General features: G+C 42.6%; 1 protein-coding gene across 5 annotated transcripts in view; it reads left to right on the top strand.

The window, feature by feature from the left end:
- Positions 1 to 23023, top strand: part of C1QTNF7 (C1q and TNF related 7) — a 129091-nt gene that overhangs the window by 11878 nt on the left and 94190 nt on the right. The window contains exon 1 of one of the 5 annotated variants that reach the window (XM_053251656.1): positions 941 to 1111. The exons of 2 other annotated variants lie outside the window; for them this stretch is intronic. In XM_053251656.1, coding sequence (XP_053107631.1) covers positions 1048 to 1111 — 64 coding nt within the window. In that variant the 5' untranslated portion in view covers positions 941 to 1047. Of the gene's footprint in view, positions 1 to 940; positions 1112 to 6252; positions 6337 to 18090; positions 18337 to 23023 lie in introns of those variants that run through there. 2 more of the 5 variants (XM_053251661.1, XM_053251658.1) reach the window with 2 other exon arrangements.

Here is a 23023-nt window from a genome sequence, read left to right as displayed (position 1 = left end):
GTGGGGAGCGGCCCTACCAACCCCAAACCCAAGCTGCCAAAGCTCTGAGCTGGTGAGTCATGCTACCCACCCACCCCCCGAGTGGGGACCATTCTCAGCCCTCCGGGCTGCCAAAAAAGGGCTATTCCTTGACACCCCTTCACCCCAAATGGCCTTCCAGCCAAACACCAATACTGAGTTTACCTACCCCACGGAACCCAAAACATTCCTACTTGGCCCCCACAGGTGACTGGCTATCCCTCAGTGAGTACTGGGTGGGCGGGTGCCCAGCTGCTGAGAGACTGGTGAAATGGCAGCTGCCGGGCAAGACCTCCCCTGTCCCCTCTCCCGATTGGCCAGCACTGGCCACATGGAGGGGGCCCAAGATGGCAACTGCCATGCCTGCTTCTGAGGCTGGAGGCACAACCCTGCCCCTGCCTCACCATGTGGGCGCGGTGGTGGGGAGCAGCATTGCTTTGAAACCTGGACCCCTGTGAATTGCTCTCCTGCATCACATCTAGTTCAGAGTTGAGCCACCTCTTATGGTTGATCTATTTACACTATTTTGATTCAGAGCCTTGAGGCTGGTAATTCCAATTTCAAATGCCACCATAAATGAAGCATTGGCCAGAAACAAGAGGAGTTTCTCCGCTTTTATGTTTTTCATTTCACAGAAGGAGACAATTTGGACTATTGCGTTTCCCAAATATTATCTCAGATTATTGCCCAAAGGAAGCTGTGCCTCCTAGTCAAACTAAGTGGCATATTACTTCAATCTGGAGGCAAAGCAAATGTCTTACTCCTCCTCTTTCTTTTCCAGTACATATGGACCTTCTCTCCAAATTTTATAGCAAGGTTGACAGTTGCTTTAAATTAGAGTGGCTGGCTGGAGTTCAAGGAAACGAGTGGGAGTTTATTTAGCTGAGAAAGACACTTGCAAAACTTGGGAATCAAGCTTCAAATGAGTCCAGAGAAGCCCATTATTTGACAGCAAGACCCTCTCCCTTTGTTTTGGATGGATTTTCACTTATTTGGCTTATCTATATTTGCTAGAATTTAAAAGCGTATATGGCAGCTCCAAAGGAAACATATGGTTTTGTTGGAAGTTTGAGTTCAGTGACTCCAAAGCAAGGTAAGAACCAACTGATTTTGTTGTGAAGCCCTTTGAAAAACAATTAATGGAGGAAGCAAAAATGCAAAGAGCTTTTATTAAAATGGAGGGTGTTTGTTTACAAGAAAACAGCTACATTAAAAATCCACTGCTGTGAAGCTGCCGCTGAGGTTGTGCATATGTATCTTGTCATGCAATGCATAAGTATATATCCTCAGCATTGAGAACACTACATTCAGTGCAATTATGGCTTATGAACTCACTCCTGTTTTACAAAGAGAACAATTCTTTAAAAGTCAGTTTCTTTTAGGTTTGTGTTTGTATTATAGTAGGCATTGGAAGCATTTGAACCCCTACTCTTACTTCTGAGGTTCCTTCCTTGAAGTAGAAAATCAAGGGACTTTGAACATTTTATCGCAACACCTTTTGGTTGCTACTAAACTTGTTAGTAGCACTGGAAATTAACTTTTACTCTCAACAATTACAGAGTGGTTCATTCAAATCCTGAAAATGGCTGCATGGATAAAAAGACTGACAAAGTTCACTGAAGGAATGGCATGCTAATTTCTAAAAACTTGGAGGAAAATTGACAACTTTTATATATTGGGATTCTTATTGTGTACAATGCTCGAATGACCTTGATTTCTTGGTAATACATAAATTATGAATACATTTTTTAAAATTAAAAAAGTTATAGTGGGCATATATGTAGCCATCCAAGGAAAAGCATTTTTTGTGCTCCATTTGTTTTCAGTGTGATTTATGATGTATTTAATAATAATAATAATAATAATAATAATAATAATAATAATAATAAAAAATAAATAATAAAGAAAATTTATAGCCTGTTCATTTAAAAAAAGTTCTCAAAGTGGTTCACACAGAAAAAGGAATAAGATTATTCCCTGTCCTTAAAAAGCTCAGAATCTAACAAGTAGGACAAGTAATCAATAGGGTTGTTGCTTTTTTTAAAGCAAATTGGCTGGATCATGCCGTTTAAAACAAAACACCAATTCCATAAATGTTTGGCTTGGCTTTTAATCTCTCTTTTACCAATACATTTTTGGTAATACATAAATTATGAATACATTTTTAAAAATTAAAAAAGTTATAGTGGGCATATATATAGCCGTCCAAGGAAGAGCATTTTTTGTGCTCCATTTGTTTTCAGTGTGATTTATGATGTATTTAATAAATAATAATAATAATAATAATAATAATAATAATAATAATAATAATAATAAATAATAAATAATAATTAATAAAGAAAATTTATAGCCTTTTTATTTAAAAAAAAGTTCTCAAAGTGGTTCGCACAGAAAAGGAATAAGATTATTCCCTGTCCTTAAAAAGCTCAGAATCTAACAAGTAGGACAAGTAATCAATAGGGTTGTTGCTTTTTTAAAAGCAAATTGGCTGGATCATGCCGTTTAAAACAAAACACCAATTCCATAAATGTTTGGCTTGGCTTTTAATCTCTCTTTTACCAATACATTTGAGTGTTTTCCGTTTGGTTTTCCCACGAAAGATCTGAACATCATTCCAAATACTCACTTTAGCTCTGTTGCTATGGCTCCCCGTGTGCTTGTTTTTCTAACTGTTCTGTAAATACAAAATAAACTGTAGGTCATGTTCTAGCAAAATCAGAGCAACTCTGGAAAGTTTTTTCCCACAAAAAGAAGAGAAGGGTTGAGCGGGGATCAGCTGACTTAGCCACCACAATAAATCAAAGCCGCCAACATTACTGGGCTGTCTTGTCATCTGAAGGATTATGGGGCTGCTTAATATTTGAAAGAGAGCAAGCGCATCAGAAGGAAAGGAAGGGCTCCTGTCTATTGCTGCACCCTCTTAGAAGGTGAAAGTGAGCAGATGTAAATAAAAGTGGATTTATTTTATTTATTAAATATTTTTGCACAGCCTCTCAGTCCACATAGGAGGACTCTTAGGGAAGCTAAAAGTCAGTCAGTCATAAAAATAAGAAAATACTTTCATGATCATAAGAAACAAAATGGATCTTCCCTTCTTCTTATAAGTCCTAGGGCCAGTTCAATAGAGTTGGACTAGAGTGGCACAAAGGCTTCTGGTAAAAAAACCTGAAAGCTGCCACTGGCCACAATTCTCTATGTGTGCCACAGATGTAATCCAAAATTCATTTTTTTCACATAAAATAAGACTTGAGATTTACTTATTTATTGGAAGTTTCTTTTAATTCTGCTTTTCTACTCAGAGAGCGTCTAAGGCAGCTTACAGTTAGAATCAAAATACAATTAAATAAGAGAATCAAGAATAAAACAGGATGTTTTGTTGTCCTTCGGGCTCCTGACAGGTCTCCCTTGACTTGCCATGGCAGAAATAGAAAAGCAGGGGCTTAATGACAGAAAAGTATCTTCTGTTTTTCTGGCTGCCATGGGATGCTGCTGCTTCTGGCTGGATAAGAACTCCTGTTTTTGTTGCACATTTTGTTTCCGCGTGGGGGCACAGTGGTGCCCAATTATAGCTTGTCAACAGCTTAACATTTTCTGTTGATTGATTGTGCAGCTCTTACTTTTGTTCTGAAAGACACTTAAAAATGGCTGCTTCAATTTGAATCAGGAAGTGGCCTGTGCATATGATGGGAACCTTCTCTTTGAGCTTTTTGTTTGTTTTGGTCTCTCTGCAACCAGGTCGTACTATAAGCAGAATCACATAGTAGACCATTTCCTGAGTGGTACCACTTCAAGCTGCAGATTATGTGGGGGGGGGGGTGTTGGGGGGCAAGTTATGTTTCAGAACCCCCCTTTCAAATGTAAGTAATTTGCCAAAATATTTCAGGCAGAAGTGAGCAGGTTCATAACAAATTTGAAGGCCATCCATTGGATGCATTTAAGATTAAATTGTTTTTAAAAAGAGTGTGCTTTAAGAGCATTGGCTGTGGCTTTTTAAAAATATGCCTCATAATAAACTATAAAATGTTGTCAGTGCAGATCTATGGGCCAAACTACATGTTACTCAAATGCAGAGTTTGGATCTTGAATGCGTGTTTTTTCTAAGTGGAACAGCAGCTACATCAGAGTAAACCTCACCACAGTGCCAATCTGGATTGCCTTTCCCCCATAGCTACTATTTTCCCCTGAGAGGGAAGCTCCTTTTGGTACCAGTGGCAGCTTCCTGCCTGAGACCAAGCAGCAATGGCAGGGGATATGTTCATAGAAATGGTGGCACAGGGGTGCCCCTCCCCCCATTATACAGACTTGATCCTGATAGTCTCTCCCACCCACTGCCATGGGGTTGTATTCTGTACTGTCATCTTTTGCAGTTTGTTTGTCTGGACATTTGTCCCAAGGGGATCCTATAGAGTGTGTGTCAGGGGGTGGGGGAGTCAGAAAGGAAAAGGGAGGGAAAGGAGAAGAATTAAAATAGAGTTGCTGCCAAATAAACCGTTCATTAAATCTATATATAATATCCCCTTGTGTGTATGAGGGAAGCAGCTATAAAACCCGTGGCTCCTGTTTAAGCAAGAAAAAAAAACCCAAGCACATCAGGGCCAGTCACAAGCTTAAAATAACCTCTCGTTTGACACGAGTGTGGCCGTCTTTTGGACCAGTCTCTGTAGTTTCCCTTTCGTGGCAGTTTGTGCAGCATTTTATTTTATTTATTTATTATTAAAACTTTTATACCGCCCTTCCAAAAGGCTCAGGGCGGTTTACATTAAAACACCATTAAAATCAATTAATAATTAAAACAACAATTATAAAGCATAAAAAATAATTAACAATTAAAAACATTGTAAAACAACAATTAAATAATCAGAAGAATTTAAAAACAAGTTTTAAAAAGCTGAGAAAGCCTGGTTGAAGAGATGTGTTTTCAGGTGTTTTTTGAAAAATGCCAGAGATGGGGAGGATCGTATCTCAGCAGGGAGCGCATTCCACATTTAGAAGGTGACAACATTTAGCTCCACAGCATAAAAATCTTGACCTATTGTTTGTGCGTATTATAGCTGGGAGCAAAGGCCTGGAGAAGGCCAGGCCATTTTCCCCACAGCCAGCTAGCTGTCTGATAGCCCTCATTTGAACCGACTGAATTGTTTCTAACACTATGTCAACAAGGAGCAAATACAGGTGTTCTGAGAAATCATTACATGGTCTGAAACATGGGGGAGATGAATACCCCTTGCCCTTCTTAAATGTAATACTTAGAATATTCCCATGTGGGAACCACCATCTCCCTTCACACACAAACTGAGCATGTTGGTGAAATATACCTTCTCCCAGAAATGCTGTTTCTCCCAGTGTAAGGAAGATACTCTTAATGGTGAGGGAACATTCACACATGCATGGTAACCAGCAGCCCCCTTCTTGCAGTCTCAAATCATAACAGTCCAGGAAAAGCTTTATCACTGGATTCTGCTGACTGCATAATCTGGGACCATATTTACAGTTTTCTGGTAGGTAATGGGAAAATAAATCTATTATTGCCAAGTGCGTAAAACAAGCTGTTCACTGAGGCATAGTATTTCTGTGCTTGTTTTGAAGGGACCATATGCTCTTTTATCCAAGCTGAGATTTTTGTTTTGTTTTTGTTTAAGGGCAGGAAAACACATTTGCTGTTATCTAGGTGAGGGATTTGACACTATTTTGGGGTGTGCTACCTGAGGAAATTTGTGGATACTCTCTCTGTGGCACATAGCAGGCATCAAGCTGCTGCTGAAGCCTACAAAACCACCAACTTTTCTTTGAATCAGAGGCTAAGTACAATGTCTGACTGAACAGACCTTCTCACTCACTTTACCTTGAAAATTGCCCACTGGTGATTCCACCTGTGCTAAAAGAGAGGTATCACTTCTTGAAGGGAGTTTAACATAGTTTATTTCCATCTGTTTGGCAGGGTGGGGTGAGAAAAATGTTGCTCCATAAAGGTGCAGTTTTATTACATTGCAGATAAGAATCTGCTCTGTAGAACTCAGTGGAAACATTTTCAGCCCCTTCCCCAGAACAAGAATTTCACCTCATAGTTGCACATATAAGGAGCTGCCTCAGGGCCAAAATAGATGTGACAGCTGCAGACACATTTGATTAAACCCAGACCTTACCCAATCAAGCATAAGGTGGGGGGTAGTCCAATTTTTACAACCAACAATATGTTAAATCTTTCTTCTGCCAGATTGACCTGCCCACCACAAGGCATTGTTCTCCTCTGCTAAGCTCTAATAATGCGAAGGAGAAATTCTTGAAGAAATTCGCCCCTGTGAGATCAACTACAGAGAGGTAGATGGTTTTTTGGGGGGGGGAGTTCAGTTCCTCTCACCATGAACCCCCTTTTTGGCTCTAAAAACTGGATCCCAATTATTTCCCTTTATGCGTGATTGGGGCAGACCTGTGTTTAAAGCAATAGGTCTGTCACTATCACATCTAATGTGATCCTCTTTCTAACAGCTGAAACACATAATCATCATCAGAACCTCTAGCTTGGTTGCCCCTGTCTCAATGGTTAGTCAGGAGATAGAGCCTCTTCTGTGGTGATCTCTCATCTCAGGGACATCTTCTTCAGACATATCTGCACACAGTATCCATGCTTGTATCTTTTAGGTGCCAGGTGAGCGCAGTCTCGGATTGGCCCACAAGGCAACAGGGAATATTCCCAGTGCGCCCCACCCACAGGGCTCCCCTGTGCTCCGCTGCACTTGGCAGCAGAGAATACTCCCACCCTTAAGCACCCATTCTGCTCAAAACCCAGCGCCCTCCCCACATACATTCCACCGCCCTCTCAGTGCCCCCAGTCTGGCCCTGGGTAAGCACTATTTTTCCCCTCCCCCTGGACTATTATCTGATTGCTGCCATGATTGCATGCTAACTGTATTGCTGCTGGATTGGATTCTATTTTGGTGGTGCTGGCTTGTTTTGTTTTTGTCATTCTATTACTGTGATAATGATCTGTTTTTAAACTGTATGGCTGACATCCTGATTAACAACACGCTGGTGCAAGGGGAGAAGCAGCAGTGTAGCATCAGTGCTTCTGAAGAGTTTCAGATTAACTCTGCACTGGTGCTAGTGTGTGTGTGTGTGTGTGTGTGTGTGTGTGTGTGAGAGAGAGAGAGAGAGAGAGAGAGAGAGAGAGAGAGAGAATTTCAGTGACCTCCTCTGCCCCTGGAATATAAATACAACGAATATGTATATACCGTTTTTCAAGAAAAGTTCCCAAAGTGGTTTACATAGATATAAATAAATAATAAAATGGCTCCCTATCCCCAAAGGGCTCACAATCTAAAAAAGAAATATAAGATAGCAGCAACAGCCACTGGAGAGATGCTGTGCTGGGGGTGGATAGGGTCAGTTGCTCTTGCAGGCTCAATAAAGAGACTCACTACTTTAAAAAGTGCCTCTTTGCTCTGTTAGCAGTGGGCAGTCCTCTGTTCACCCCAAAATATGTTTCTGAGGGCTGCGCGAGCACTTCCTGGGGAAAGGAGGTTGTTGAAATTTGCCCCCACTGCTGCCAGCAGTGGAATTGAGTCAGGGTGTTTTCCAGATTACGAGCTTTGCACTGCTAGAAGTGTTGCAAGGTGCAGCGGAATGGTGCAATGGTTTCAAATGGCGAGTAAAGGGTTGTTCAATGCTTCGTAGTATGCTGGTGACCGTTCATATTACTGTCCACTGCAGTGTGGTTTCCAAGCGGGGGGTGCCCATATTCTCCTTGAACTGTGTTATCTGCCCCCTCTTCCTGCCCCATTTTGGGTCAATGGGGTCACGAAGGAGGTAGGGAGATGACACGTCTTTTCATAAATAAAATTCTCATATCCCTTGTACAAAGCCACCAGGGCAAGCTCTGTTCAAAAACAAAAATTGCACAAGCAATCCAGCAAAAACAACAACAACAAAAACAAGGGCGGGGAAAATGCCGCTCCAAAGCGAGAATTTACTTGCAGTGTTGCACCGTTGCACAAGCAATCCAGCAAAACAACAACAACAAAAAATTAATGGCAGTGTTGCACCCTTGCACAAACCAAGGGCAGGGGCCACTCCAAAGCAAGAATTTACTTTCAGCATTGCACCTTTGCACAAGCAATCCAGCAAAACCAGAGAGGGCCCTTAGATAGACATCAGGGGAGTTGGGGATCGGGTGGATTATCCCCATTGCTTTGCCCCCTAAAAGTGGTGAGCAAAGCAAGCCCAGAAGGAGCTTCTTGGCTCTTAAGGCTTTGCCCACCTGCTCACTGCTCCCCCTTCTCTCAGTATAAAAAAGAGAAAAAATTAGAAGGGAGGAAGATAAAATAAAAAGAGACAAAATCCAAGCGGGAAGGCATAATATGGACAGATGCCCCCACCCCCATGAACTGTCCACACCACACCACTTATACCAGGGCAACATCATTGCAAACCTCCTACAACGGAAAAATACTGCTACTTTCCTGAAATGCAGATGCAACGTTGTAGTGTTGCAGTGCAGCAATAAAATCTGAATTAGGGCATCAGAAATATGGACGGCACTTCACTGCCAGTGATGTCGGATCGCGGGCAGTACAGAAGCACATGTAGCAGATATGTTGTGAAACTTGCAGCATGTAATGAGGAATGCAGCAGGTGAACTTTTCAGCAGCACCTGAGTTTCTCCCTTTGCACTGGTGCTTTGTTAGGGTGTACAGTAAACCTATGCTGTTAGCTGCTTTGAGAATTCTGTACATGATGGTGGGATAAAAAATTTTTTTTAAAGAAGAAACTTGTGATCAATCTGCTATCTGGACTGTGCGACTTCATACCAAGGCGGTGGGGAAGGAGTCTGGTGAAGTGGGTGAGATCACATACAGTGGTCCCTCTACTTACGAAATTAATCCGTTCCGAATGCACATTTATAAGTCGAAAAATTCGTAAGTCGAAAAGCGGTTTCCCATAGGAATGCATTGGGAACGGATTAATGCGTTCCGGAGCCTAGAAAAAAGACCCAGACCCCCAGTAAGGCTTGCAAACTGCACAGGAACATTTCTTTTCAAGAATAAACAGGCAGTAAACAGGCAGGCAAGTCAAGGAAACCGCATGTAAAATTCGTAAGTCGAGGAAACCCCATCTAAAAATTTGTAAGTCGAGGAAACCCCATCTAAAAATTTGTAAGTCGAAAAAACTGCATCTAAAACCAGATCTAAAACTGCCGTTTGTAACTCGAAAAATACTTATGTCGAGTAGTTTGTAAGTCGAGGGACCACTGTATTTTAAATGCTTGAAAGCACTTTAAAAACAACACTCTGCTAGAAATTGGGTTCTTAGAGGAGCAGCATAACACAAACACCAAGTTGTGAAAAAAGCATGAAAAACAGTGAGTGGGTATAGTTTTGTTTGCTGAATAATATATAGACTGTGGCTGTGGCACCATATTTTCTTGAACGGTATGACACTGCTTTGAGGATTTATGTCATTGCATGCAATGCAGTAAACATGTAAAAGCTATTGTAAAATCTAATAAAATCTTAAAATGCAAAAAAAAACCCCATATTGTATATATTAAATGCAATAAAAAATGTGTACCCCTTGCACTACACAAAATAATAATAATAATAATAACTGGAATAATAGCAGATGAAGTAATGCAACACTTATTAACTAACAAACAGCTTCCAGTTGAACAGAAAGGAAATTGCCCGAACACCAGAGGCACAAAAGACCAGCTGCTGATTGACAAAATGATTTTAGAAAATTGCAAGAGAAGAAAAACCAATCTAAGTGTTGCATGGATTGACTACAAGAAAGCTTTTGACTCATTGCCTCACACATGGATACTAAAATGTTTAGAAATAACTGGTGTCAGCAAAAACATTCAGATATTTATTTAAAAAGCAATGAGCATGTGGATTACACAGTTAACAATCAATGGCGAGACACTTGGACAGGTTAGCATTAGATGAGGTATTTTCCAAGGGGACTCACTATCCCCTCTGTTGTTTGTAATTGCCATGACTCCACTTTCACAAATACTAAACAAAACAGGCCTCAGATACCAGACATCAAAAACATCAAGTAAAATCAACCATCTGTTGTACATGGATGATCTGAAGTTGTATGGAAAGTCCCAGTCAGAAATCGAATCACTGCTAAACACTGTCCGTATATTCAGTAGCGATATAGCAATGGAGTTTGGACTAGACAAGTGTGCTGCATTAATAATGAACAGAGGAAAAATAACAAAAACAGAAGGAACAGAACTGCCCAATGGAAGCAACATCAAGAATCTGGAAGAGAAAGAACATTACAAATACTTGGGCATTCTCCAGGCTGATAACATTGCACACACTGAAGTTCAAAGAAAAATTGGAAGTGAATACATCAGGAGGGTTAGAAAAATCCTCAAGTCCAAACTCAATGGCGGGAACACCATACAAGCCATAAACACCTGGGCTATACCTGTTATCAGATACACTGCAGGAATAATAGACTGGACCCAGGCAGAGCTAGAGACGCTAGATTGTAAGACCAGGAAAATCATGACCATCAATCATGCTCTGCACCCCTGCAGTGATGTTGATAGGCTATACTTCCCTCGCAGCTCAGGTGGAAGAGGAATGCTGCAAGTCCATCAAACAATAGAGGAGGAGAAAAGAGGCCTTGAAGAATATATCAAGGACAGTGAAGAAGATGCACTTCAAATGGTCAATAATGCGAAACTATTCAACACCAATGAAACAAAGCAGGCCTACAAGAAAGAACAAGTCAAGAACCGAGCAGAAAAATGGAAAAATAAGCCATTGCATGGTCAATATTTGCACAATATAAATGGAAAATCAAACATCACCAAGACCTGGCAATGGCTTAAGAATGGCAACTTGAAGAAAGAAAGAGAGGGTTTAATACTGGCTGCACAAGAACAGGCACTAAGAACAAATGCAATAAGAGCAAAAGTTGAAAAATCCACAACAAACAGCAAGTGCCGCCTTTGTAAAGAAGCAGATGAAACCAGGAGTGTAACGATAGGGGGGGCAGGCAGGGCACGTGCCCTGGGTGCCACCCCGGCGGGTCACGTGGAGGGGCACCAAAAAGTGGCTTCCCCCCACCCCCCCTGGATCGCCCGCCGAGTGTGGCGGCGGGCGTGTGGTGGCGATTTGGCGGTGGCGGGCGGCGGCGGGTTGCCCGCCGAGTGCGGCGGTGGCTGGCGGCGATGGGCTGTAGCGCGGCCCGAGCGGCGGTGGATCGCCCGCCGAGGAGTGCAGGCAGAGTGACGCCGAGCCTGCCTTCTGGCCCGGCGTCGCTTCCCAACTGTGCAGGCACGCCTGCACAGTTCATTCTGTGAACTACGCAGGCGCGCCTTCACAGTTGGGAAGTGACGCCGGGCGGCCAGAAGGCAGGCTCGGTGTCGCTCTGCCTGCACTCCTTGGCAAGCGATCCGCCGCCGCCGCTCAGGCCACGCTACAGCTCGCCGCCAGCCGCCAGCCACCGCCAAATCACCGCCACAGGTATGTGGGGGGGGCGGGGGGCGCCATTTCAGGGCCAGAGCTAGCCCTGGGCGCCGTTTCCCCCCGATACGCTACTGGATGAAACCGTGGAACACCTAATCAGCTGTTGTAAAAAGATTGCACAGACTGACTACAAACAAAGGCATGACAAGGTAGCAGGGATGATACACTGGAACATCTGCAAGAAATACAAGCTACCTGTAGCCAAAGATTGGTGGGACCATAAAATTGGAAAAGTTGTAGAAAACGAAGACGCAAAAATATTATGGGACTTCCGAGTACAAACAGACAAACATCTGCCACACAATACACCAGATATAACTGTAGTTGAGAAGAAAGAAAAACAAGTTAAAATAATCGACATAGCAATACCAGGGGATAGCAGAATAGAAGAAAAAGCAATAGAAAAAAATCACCAAATACAAAGAGCTACAAATTGAAATTGAAAGGCTGTGGCAGAAAAAGACCAAAATAATCTCAGTAGTAATTGTCACCCTAGGTGCAATTCCAAAACAACTCAACACCATAGCACCTCAACACCATAGGGGCCGCAGAAATCACCATCATCCAATTACATAAAGCAACTTTACTGGGAACAGCCTATATTCTGCGACGATAGCTATAATAACAGCAACAACGTTGACAATAAAGTTCAGCCAGCCCAGGTCCTTAGGAAGGACTCGATGTCTCGATAAAACAAACTAGTCAATAACACCTGCCTGACTGCGTAAATAAATAATAATAAATAATATTATTATATAATAAGGTAGTCCAAATACAGTGCCCCCAACAGAGTACAACATATTAGTATTTGATATAAACAAATAAGAGAGAACATATCTTGATTTAATACATATCACAAGAAAATAATAAACAATCATACTGAAAATATGCTTCATTACATGACTATAGATGAAAAAGAAGAAAATAAATTATTCTAAAATACTAGGCTTTTCTCGGACATGTCAATTTTGTATTCAGAAGCATTAAAAAAAAAATTTACATGGAGGAAGCATTAAAACATTCAGTTCTCCCACCTGCAATCTGGAGTGGTAAAATTTATCACATGAACCTGCTGGCAGTGTGTCTCAGCCCTCGCATCACACCAAAGATCCACTCAGGAACATCAGGTGCTGTGACCAGTGACAGGACAGCTCTTCAGGGTAATATAACCAGGTCTTTACTGACTTGCTATTCGAGAATCTTTTCAAAATGTAAGAAGCAAAGGTTATAGACACTAGGGCCATACTTCTGCTACCACTGAACAATGACCAGCCTTCTTCAACACCACTAAAATAATAGTGAGATTATGCAGCTCATCGACTTCATACCACTAAGCTGCCTCCATCAGTGGAGGAGCAGACCTAGGTTAGGGTCTCTAGAATTACTGTTGTACTCAGAGTGGCTTGGAATCAATTACGTAGAAACCCAAACAATCTAAATAGCAATTCCAAATGTTGAGACCAGGATTATAATATACCACAGATGGAAATTATGCAGAAATTGTACTACTTGAGTCACCCTAGAGCAGGGAGTCTCAATGTTGGGTCCTCCGATGTTATTGGACTTCAGCTCCCATTATCCCCAGCCCCAGTGGCCTTGGGTTGGGGATTATGGGAGTTGAAGTCCAATAACATCTGGGGACCCAACATTGAGAATCCCTGCCCTAGAGCATTTTTTTCCTCTGTAAGCATCTTTTCTGCAAGCATACCTTGTTGCCTGTGAAAAGCATTGGTTTGGGTTGCAGCAGCTGGTCTGTGAGAGCGGAGGGTGATATGTACATGGAATCTCACTAGCCCCACAGTCCAGCACCTCAACTAAAAGAGAAGGCAAACAACCCAACATGGGATGAGGGAAACCTAATGCACAGAGAGATGCAATGAATCTTGAGTAACTGGTGTTTACGTTCTGTTCTGTGTTTGGTCATGCAGCAGGATTTGGGGCATTCCTCCTCCCATACAAGACTGAGCAGAGCCTAAACATTAGGGCTGTGTGAAACTTTGGTGGCCGATCCAATTTGGAGGAGATTTGGCCACCAAAGCTTTGGTCTCAACTGAATTGGCAGGTTGCTGGTTCAGTCAGTCAATGCAACCCTGGCTGAACTGCTTCTGAAGCGATTCAGCCGCCTCAGCCCCTCCCCCACATCTCCACCCTCTCCTAACTCCTGTCGTTATTTACCAGGCATGGACAGAAGAGGCGATCTCTATTTTTATTTTTATCCAAGCCTGGCAAGGTAGCAGTATCTATGGTAAATTACAACCTGAAGCATATCCCCCACTGCAGTCTTGGGAAAGGTGCAGAGTTTCCTGGGAATTGTAACCTGGGACTACAATCATTGCAGGGAGAAGGGCCAGAGCTTTGGCTCTAAATTGAAGCTTCACCTCCAGATTCAGCCAAAGCAAAGTGGGGCACCCACCAAAATCCCCAAATCAAATCGGGGGAGGCCCGAAAGTGCTGAGGTGGCTCTCAGATTGAAGCATGACTGTTTCACACAGCCCTACAACACACCTGTGGTAAACAGCAGCAGAAGCTTAGTATTTGCTCATGGTGACAAGGTCAATTTTTTTTCCAAATTCAATTTTTATTAATTTTAACAATAGTAATATTATCATTCATTGCAAATACACACAAAAAGGTGGACTTCCCGCACACATCTCTTCGTGAATCATCAACTATAAAATTTACCCTTGCTATAATAATAATTCAAAACATAAATTCAAACCCTTACAAACATAGTTAATCTACCCAACCTGCAGGTTTTTTTTACTAAATTTCAAACCCTGCTATAAAGTCCATAGTAGGAAAGTAATTCTTTAGATACAACAAGAATGGTTTCCAATCTTCTTTAAAACATAAGATCAATTAATATTTAAAAACTCCACCTTATAAATACATTTAAAATAGATAATTCAAAGCTGTTCTCAGAAGGTGTGATTTTCAGTATTTGCTGACTGAAGTGAACACTGGAATATTATCTTTGCGAACTTGCAAATAACATTCATTTTACGCTCAACTGAAGTCATGAAATAACTATTGATTGTGCTGTATAATTTGTATTTTTAAAAATCTCTTTAGTTGGTATGGGAAGCTGCCTTATACTGAGTCAGACCGTTGTCTATGCTGAGTGATAGCAGCTTTCCCAAATGTCAGATTGGTGGGGGGAGCTTTCTGGAGATGCCAGGGATTGAATTTTGGATCTTCTGCATGCAAAGCTCAGTGACCTATGGGCCCTCCTGCTTTACTCTATACTTGAGTAAGTTGGTATCTCACCGCACATGCAGAAATATTCTTGGACTGCAGAACAAAAAAATACAACAGGGAGAAGGGAAAGACAAATATGTCAGCCCATGTGGGCACTAAAGCCCCCAAACAGTACCATTGTACCATGATACCAACTCCCCCTTGGCCACCAGAGCTAACAAGCACCACCCCCTCCTCCCTTATCACCAAAGACAGCAAACCTTCCTTTTTTCACCTTGACATCAATACTAGTAAACTGCCCACTCAGCTCAAAACCTACATGCATAGGCTTATTGGAGTTAAGTAATGGGGAAAGAATCAGATCCTTATTCAGGAGTGGCTCAAACTAACTAGCTGGAGGGGTAGGAAATGACCTTCAACTGCTCTGGAACTGGCAGCCACTTGGCCAGTCCCAGCTATATTTGATCCATTCAGGCTGGCCATTCATCCAGTAGGGGAGCGAAATCCCAAACTGGGTGAATGACCAGGACTGGGAATTTCCCTCCCCTACTGGGCAAATGACCAGCCTGCAGGGCTCTATTTGTTTGTTTATTCATGTAGCGGATTTAAGCCAGCCTTTGTTTTAGAACAAGCTCACTTGAGGGGAAGAAAAATGCTGAATCATATTCTCTCTTGATTTCACCCCCAAAGACTGCTGCCCCAAACTTTCCTGGTATATAATACGCTGCCACCACACCCACTTATCAAGAGCATATTTCCCCCTGGCTTGGGTGAATTTCCAGGGCAACTCTCCTTCTCTTTATTGTTGGAAAAGTACACAAAAACCTCCACGTGCAAGCCTACACATGATGAGAAAACTTGGTAGAGTTGCTGAATAATCAAATTGAGGTATGTTTGCACCAGAGTAAACCCCTTTCCAGCCCCCCTTTCCTGAATTAAAATCCACTCAAAGAGGCTTTTTGAAATTGTAAAGAACAAAAAAAGAAAAAGAAACTTTATTCAAAATACTACAGACAGCTTCCGTCTGAGGCTCTCTCAGCTTCTAGTTACAGATAAAAATACTCAGTAGATTACAAGGTTCCTTCCAAAAAGCACTCCAGCTGATATTGGAGTGGCACACTTTAAAAAACGTGGTTACCCAGTTGCAAAGAACATAAATGTAGGAAAATGCAAACGCCCCTTGAAAAGCTTGCAGAGTCTCTTACAACACCTGTTTGGACTGGTGCAGGCTCAGCATTTCTTAGCTTAGTTACATTCTAGATCGACAAACTTCAAACAATATCAGGGATGCACAATGCACACAAAAGAAAGATACATTTCTAATGCCACATCTAACTAACAAACTGTTCCCTCGTCTAAACTCTCCCCGAAGCCAAAAGCCCTGGCTTCCTTTGCCTTGAACTCACCAAAAACATGGTAGAGGATTCAAGTTTCATTCTTTCCTGGCTTCCTCAGATTTACATAGAGATTTTCCTGCAGCCAGACCTCATGGCCACATCTCCTGCCCTGCAGCCAGCTCCTTCTTCTTGAGAAAAATCACCAGGCTAGCTTTTGACCACGAGGGAGCAAAATTCCATTGCTTCTCACTAAGCCTTTTTGCCTGTGCTTCCCTCACCTCCCACTTAGATCCTTCTGAACAAAGACATGCTTCTCTTCCTGCCTCATGGCCCTCTAGGTCCCACCCACCGTGTGCTGTGTGGCTGATCCCTATCCTGTCAGTCAGGAAGGGTACACTTCCGGTTCACTCTTTACAGGAAAGGAAAGGCTGTTACTGCCTGATTGTTACAATTCGATTTATATACCACCCTTCCAAATATGTGTCGGGGCAGTTTACATCAAAATAAGAACAATTAAAATCAATTAACAATTAAAACCAAAACTATAAAAACAGCATAAAACCAATTAGCAGTTAAAACATGTAAACAGTTAAAAATCGCGAAGAACCAGGCCTAACCTTTACAGCAGTTTAAAAACCCTGGAAGGCCAGGCCAAACATATAGGTTTTAATGGCTCTCCTGAAGGCAAGTATGTAGTACACTGCTCTGGGCTCCTGGGAGGAAGAGCGGGATATAAAAATGTAAAAATAATAAAAATAAAATAATAATAATAACTGGACTGGAGTAGGGCTAGAAGGGAGTGAGATAGTGGCTGCTAGTACCCAAGAAGCTGGGGCTCACTTCCACTTCTCCAGCTTCTTAGTATGAGCTGCTACTGTCCTTGCTGTTAAAGTAGACTCTGTAGTTGTATTGGTTTTTTCGCGCCTCAATCAGGCTGCAGCTGGCCTGGGCTGTCATTCGGGAAGCTGGTGGAGGGCTTGGAGGAGTCCCCACCGCTGCCTCCTGCCACCTTTGATGTCTCCAGGGACTCTCCATTGCTGCGGCCTGAAAATAAAAGGTATTAAGGACCCTTTCCTCACCCGCCCCCCAATCCTTAGGCTAGGGAATCCCCCTTTACAAGTATACCTCCAAACTGACCTGTGAGGCCTTCTTAGAACCAGGGCTGGTCCGGTTCAAACTTGGACCAGTACCTCCCTTAGGGGATCCGGTCCAGGTCTAACTCAGACTGCCCAAACTGGGCCGGTTTGATTTGAACCACAGAACCACAGTTCGAATCAAGCCAGCTTGCACATCCCTAGACCAGAATTACCCCGAACAACAACTGAATGTCTGACAATCGAATTGTAGATAAGAAAAACTGTGCTTAGAGAATGGCAAAGGAATGAACTGGACATCCATGTGATGTGCACATAGATGTGTATAAACCAGTTCCTACATTCCATCAATGCTAGTGTGACAAAGAAAAACAACTCCTGATAGAGCTATGCATAAAGGGAGAGACTTGCTTTTTAGTTGCTGGGGTCAGGAGGGACTGAGAGCTATTTTAGCTTCCACCCAAATAGTGTCCTTGCCAGTGTCCCCCTTTCCTTTCTCCTATATAAGGTGAAGCTTGTCATTCATTCCTATGGGGAAAAGTAAAGTGCTGAGTTGCTGGGAGGACAACAGCCTGCCCTCTAACCCTGACAATGAGTGGCTTGGCTCCCACACTGATGGGGATTCTGCAGAGGGATTCAGTGTACAATCCCTCCCTCCATTACATGCACCACCCATTAAAATGAGAGGCATTGTGCTAGTTTACATTGATTGATTCTTGTTTAATCCGTCTACCACCTGGGCTTCCTCTCCAGCAAATACCATGCTTTGCTGACCTAGAATTGATTCCAGCTCTCTATCAGCACATAATTATGACTTATAGCTGTGTTTAAACTAAATAAGGACCACCCTTAGTTATTTTCAACTCCCAGTCTTTTTGGAATGGTTTCAAAATGTAGAATTAAGAGTCTGTGTCATAAGGCAGAACATCTGGGGAAAGACTGGAATATTTAAAAATGGGAAGAATTGGTACAACTGGGCACCTAGATACCTCATGAGTTGTAAGGACATTGGTTCTTCTTGTCAGAACCAGTATGGGATAGTGGCCAGAGTGTTGGAGAGGCCTTGGTTCAAATCCATTTAGTTCAGAAGTTAACAGAGTGACCTTGGGCAAGTTTCTTTCTCATATCATAACCTACCTAACAGGGTTTGATGAGGATAAAATGGGATTGACCATTTGCAAGACTGAGACCCTGGGAAGAAAGGTGAGTAAGACGGAAGCGTGATTAAGAAATAATTTTGTTCACTGCATGACCATGTATGTCTTTTACTAGATTCTTCGTTTCTCCTAAGCCTTTGATACAAAGAAGTTTTTGCTTTGAAAGAGGATGAGATATATATGACAAAAATGTGAAATGCACAACACCAAGGCAGTGAAGGAGAAAGGATTTACACCATACCTGTCATAAACCAAATTTTCTGTTAAAGTGAATAGAACAATCGTACAGTAAATCATTCCAAAATAATAAGTAAAATTATGTTTAATGCCTAGAACAAAACAGGCCCAAACAACCCTTTTGTCATGTCACTTTACCTATTTAGTTCTTCCTGAAATTGAACACTTATCTCTTTATACATTTAGTTTCTGTTTGTACTTTAGTACAAGCAAAGGTATCTATGCAGTTATACAGGGCTTCCGTGAGATTTAGTGAAGACACCCAGCCCGGCTTTACTGACCAGGAATAGTACCCTGGTCAGTTACCATTTCCATATACCATTAAGGGCTGGTTTACACCCTGCTAACTGAATAGAAGAAACATCTTTTTAAATCGGTGATTCTCTTTATTTAGCAGGGGAAGAGCAACGGGCCCTATCCTTTCCTAGCACGGCATCCCTCCAATGACTGTTGCTGCTGTCTATCTTGTGTTTCTCTTTTAGATTGTGAGCCGTTTGGGGACAGGGGACCATTCTATCTATCTATCTATCTATCTATCTATCTATCTGTAAACTGCTTTGGGAACTTTTGTTGAAAAGCAGTATATAAATATTTGTCGTATTCGTTTACACATCCATGTACGCTTGATTTCTCTAGACTACTGCATACATTATGCCTGGTAGCTGAATGTCTGAGTGGCTTCACTGAAAAGCATTGCATTTGATGTGACATTTGGTGAAATGAAAGTTCTAGCTGTGTTGTTAGATTTGTGATGCCTCATCCACACATGCAACCAGTAAGTGATGAAGAAAATGCTTGTGTAAACCAGCCTGAGAAGGTGAACTCTGGACACTGTTAAGGACAGCAGATTGAGGCCAAAAAGCTTTCCTTCATAGTAATGCCCAGCTTCAGTTAATTTCAGCAATTTGTGAATGGGGAAATAGGAACATGTTGGCATGTATGCAATCATCCATTAAAGATTCTGTGTGAAAAATCTGAATGTTTACCAATTTAGCTGATTTATGTACAGTTCTAATCACTTATCCTTAGAGAAACCCTTCAAAATGATCTTTTCCCTTTGCTGAGATAGCTTTTTTTGCACGCTGTTAACACATGAATAACATACATGTATCTATTTTGTAGGGAGCTTAAGTATTGGAAAGATGCTTTGTGCTTCTCAGCATGAGAGTAATTCAGAGAGAAGCACACGCCTTAGATCAGAGGTAGCCAGTTTTTGTATCTCAGGAAAGATTCTGTTCTCCTGTCAATAGTTGGGGGCCCACAAGAATATTTTGCCACATAAAACTGACCCTCACCAGCGATCAGGATCCATAATAATGATGTTTGTGTAGTCTAACAGAAATACTGTGATATTGGCTGAACTTCTGAGCAAGGACAAATCGCTGCAGCAAGAGAACAGCCTAACAGAACTTCCCAGCTAACCGCACCTGTGCAACATTACCCTTTCCCAGGGAGAACTCTATGCCAGCCAGAAATATGCCGCTGAGGGTTGTGCATCCAACAAGCACATATTTTCAGGTGGCACAAAAGGCTTCCTGGGAAGGGGAGAGTGTCCAACAATGCCCTTCCCTGCTGGACTGGTACAGTTAGTTGCTGTACCAGTGCATCCTTGCTCTGTATATCAGCCAATATTCTTTGTGAGGCTAATAGTTAAGGATAATAGTTAAGGATAAATCAGTTGATGATAATGAATGGAAATGTTCTCCTGATAGCTGGGAATATCTCTCCAGCTTTTGGAATACAATACTGATTAGAGATTGAGGAGATAAACCCTCTAGATAGTGGTTAGAGGCAGAGATATTTTGGAGCTTAAAGAGCTTGAATGAAGATAAAATATCCTTTGAATTGAGTTGTTCTCTTTAAGGACTTGATGCTATGTGCTATCTCTGCTTGCCTCCATTGTGCTCTGCTTGTATATTATTAGATAAAGCAAATATTACAAAGCTGCTGTAAGTGCGCCCGCTTGCTCGCTCTCTTTCTCTCTCTTTCCCATCCGAAGAAAAATAAATTCTGTAGCATTGCATCTGGACTTTTCATCATTTGGAGACATGGATAGCACATAAGAATGCAAAACAAAAAAAGCCTCACATTACAATGTGGCTTATTTCCATCTCATGGGGACATTTCCCCCGCCTCGTCCGTATGAGTGAAACTGTCAGCAAACATTTTACCACAGCTTGATTAAAATCTGGCAGGGACAGCAGGGGCCATATGAAATTACTTTGGGGGCTGGATGTCAGGCCTCAGCAGGGGTCTGCTCTTGGCTGCTAAGACAAGGGTGTGGTCCAGTCAGGCAAGGTTGAGACCAGTGAGCAGATCAGGATCTAGGAGAGAGACAGGGGCATAGTCAGGAATGGGCTGAATACTGATTTCTAAACGAGACAGGCAAGGCAGAGGCATATCTGCTGTGTCTACCTTTAGCAACAAATGGTTCAGACTGAGGAACTAGCTCAGAAGACAGGGCTTTATAGGGCCCAGTGGATCCCCAAGCCAAATTTGCCTGTGGGGTCAGCTGACAGTAATCAGTGTGGTCTCACATATAGCTTCTGATGGGCATAGCTCGTTTTGCTGGGCTTCCTGAAGAACCAGAGTACTGGTGGCACAGGTGAGAAGACTTAAGGTAGGACTTGCAACCACAACCCAACTCTGCAGGGATGAGGAACTCTTTAGATTGGTCTGTCCAAAATGTTTATTGGATCCAATAGGATTCCAAGAAGCCTAGAAAACTTTGCTGGTGATTCTGTTGATGCTCTGGTGCAAACTTGGAATAACAAACTCACTAGAGCAGTAGACACAATAGCTCCTAAGCATGCTCTCCGACCTGCTTCAAAATTAGCCCCGTGGTATTCAGAAGTATTACAGGAGCTGAAGCAGTGAGGTAGATGACGAGAGAGCAAATGGGGAAAGACTCGAATCCAACAGGTTACAACATGAGCACATCTGAAGATATATGCTCTAGCAATACGCGCAGCAAAGAAGCAATTCTTTGGGAGTGCTCCTGATCCAAAACTTTCTCTGGTTTCCCAGGCTGAGGCAGTGGCCAGGAGAGCTTTTATCAGCTTTGACTGATATGTCAGCTACGTGCATTTCTTGAGGTAAATGACCTTAAAACAGTAATGCATATGCTGGTAACCTCCCGCCTTGACTACTGTAATGCACTCTATGTGTAGCTGCTTTTGTACATAGTCCAGAAACTACAACTGGTACAGAATGCGGCAGCCAGGTTGGTATCTGGGACAATCCAAAGGGACCATACTCATATAACACCAGTTCTGAAATAATTGTGCTGGCTGCTATTTGTTTGTTTGTTTGTTTGTGTTTCTGAGCAAAATACACAGAGCTGGTAATTACCTGTAAAGCCCTAAATGGCTTAGGTCCAGGGTACTTAAAAGGCCACCTCCTTTGTCATGAACACTTCTGCCTGTTAAGATAATCTGGGGAGGTCTGGTTATGGGTGCCTCTGGCTCATCTGGTGGCAACTCAGGGCCAGGCCTTCTCTGTGGATGTACCAGGGATTTGGAATGCACTCCCTGACAAAATAAGAGCTTCTACATCTCTGATTGCTTTTTAAAAGACCCTTGAGACACACCACGGGTGTGCAGTCAGGTTCAAGGTCAAACAGGTTTGACCTGGAACCTGTTCGGTTTGATGGTCCGGCGACAGACCAAACACCCCCCACCCCAGTTTGGTTTGGTGCCAGACCAAACATCCCCAGCCATTTGGGTCATGACCCAGGCCATGTAGAGGCCCATTAGGCATGCACGGCAGCCTCCAAAATGGCCACCGCAATGGGAATGAGACCCAGAACCGACCGAAGAGCCCCTGGAACAGGCCACAGAGTGCCGAACCAGGTGAGTGGGGCAATTTTGGAGGCCAGCAGGGGTAGATGCCTCCGGAAGCCCGCCGTGGCCCCACTAGTGACCCCTGAAGGGGGTAAGTGACTAAAATTTATTTTATTTTATTTTATTTGCAACGCCCCCTCCAACTGAGCCAAATGGTGTGGGGGGGGCGTGTCAAGGGGGTGCTGGGCTGAACCGGTCGGGTCCGGGTCCAGTTTGGACTCAAACCGAACCGGGTCAGCCAGTTTTGTGCACATTCCTAAGACACACCTATTTTCTCGGGCTTTTAATTAAAATTAATTTTAAACTGTTTAATTGTTTTATTCTGTGAAAGTGTTTTGTGTGTGTGTGTGTGTGTGTGTGTGTGTGTGTGTGTGTGTGTATAAAAAACTTGGATTGTGTACACTGCCTAGAGATGTATATTTTAGGCGGTATATAAATATGATAGATGGACAGATGGATAGATAAGGCATCAGAAAGTGGCTGCTGAAAGGCCTGGTTTGAAGCATTACACTCTGGTGTCGTACACCACAACTGGCCTGCAGGCTACTAGCTAGCTATCCCTGCATTAGATGACACATCATCTCCACTGATGAGTTAACTTTTCTACCTTTATTCACAAAAGTAAAAGTAGTTCTCTTGTGGCCGTAAAGGCAT

Source organism: Hemicordylus capensis, chromosome 5 (assembly GCF_027244095.1).
Source record: "Hemicordylus capensis ecotype Gifberg chromosome 5, rHemCap1.1.pri, whole genome shotgun sequence".
NCBI lineage: Eukaryota > Metazoa > Chordata > Lepidosauria > Squamata > Cordylidae > Hemicordylus > Hemicordylus capensis.
This window is presented reverse-complemented; position numbering and strand designations above follow the sequence as displayed.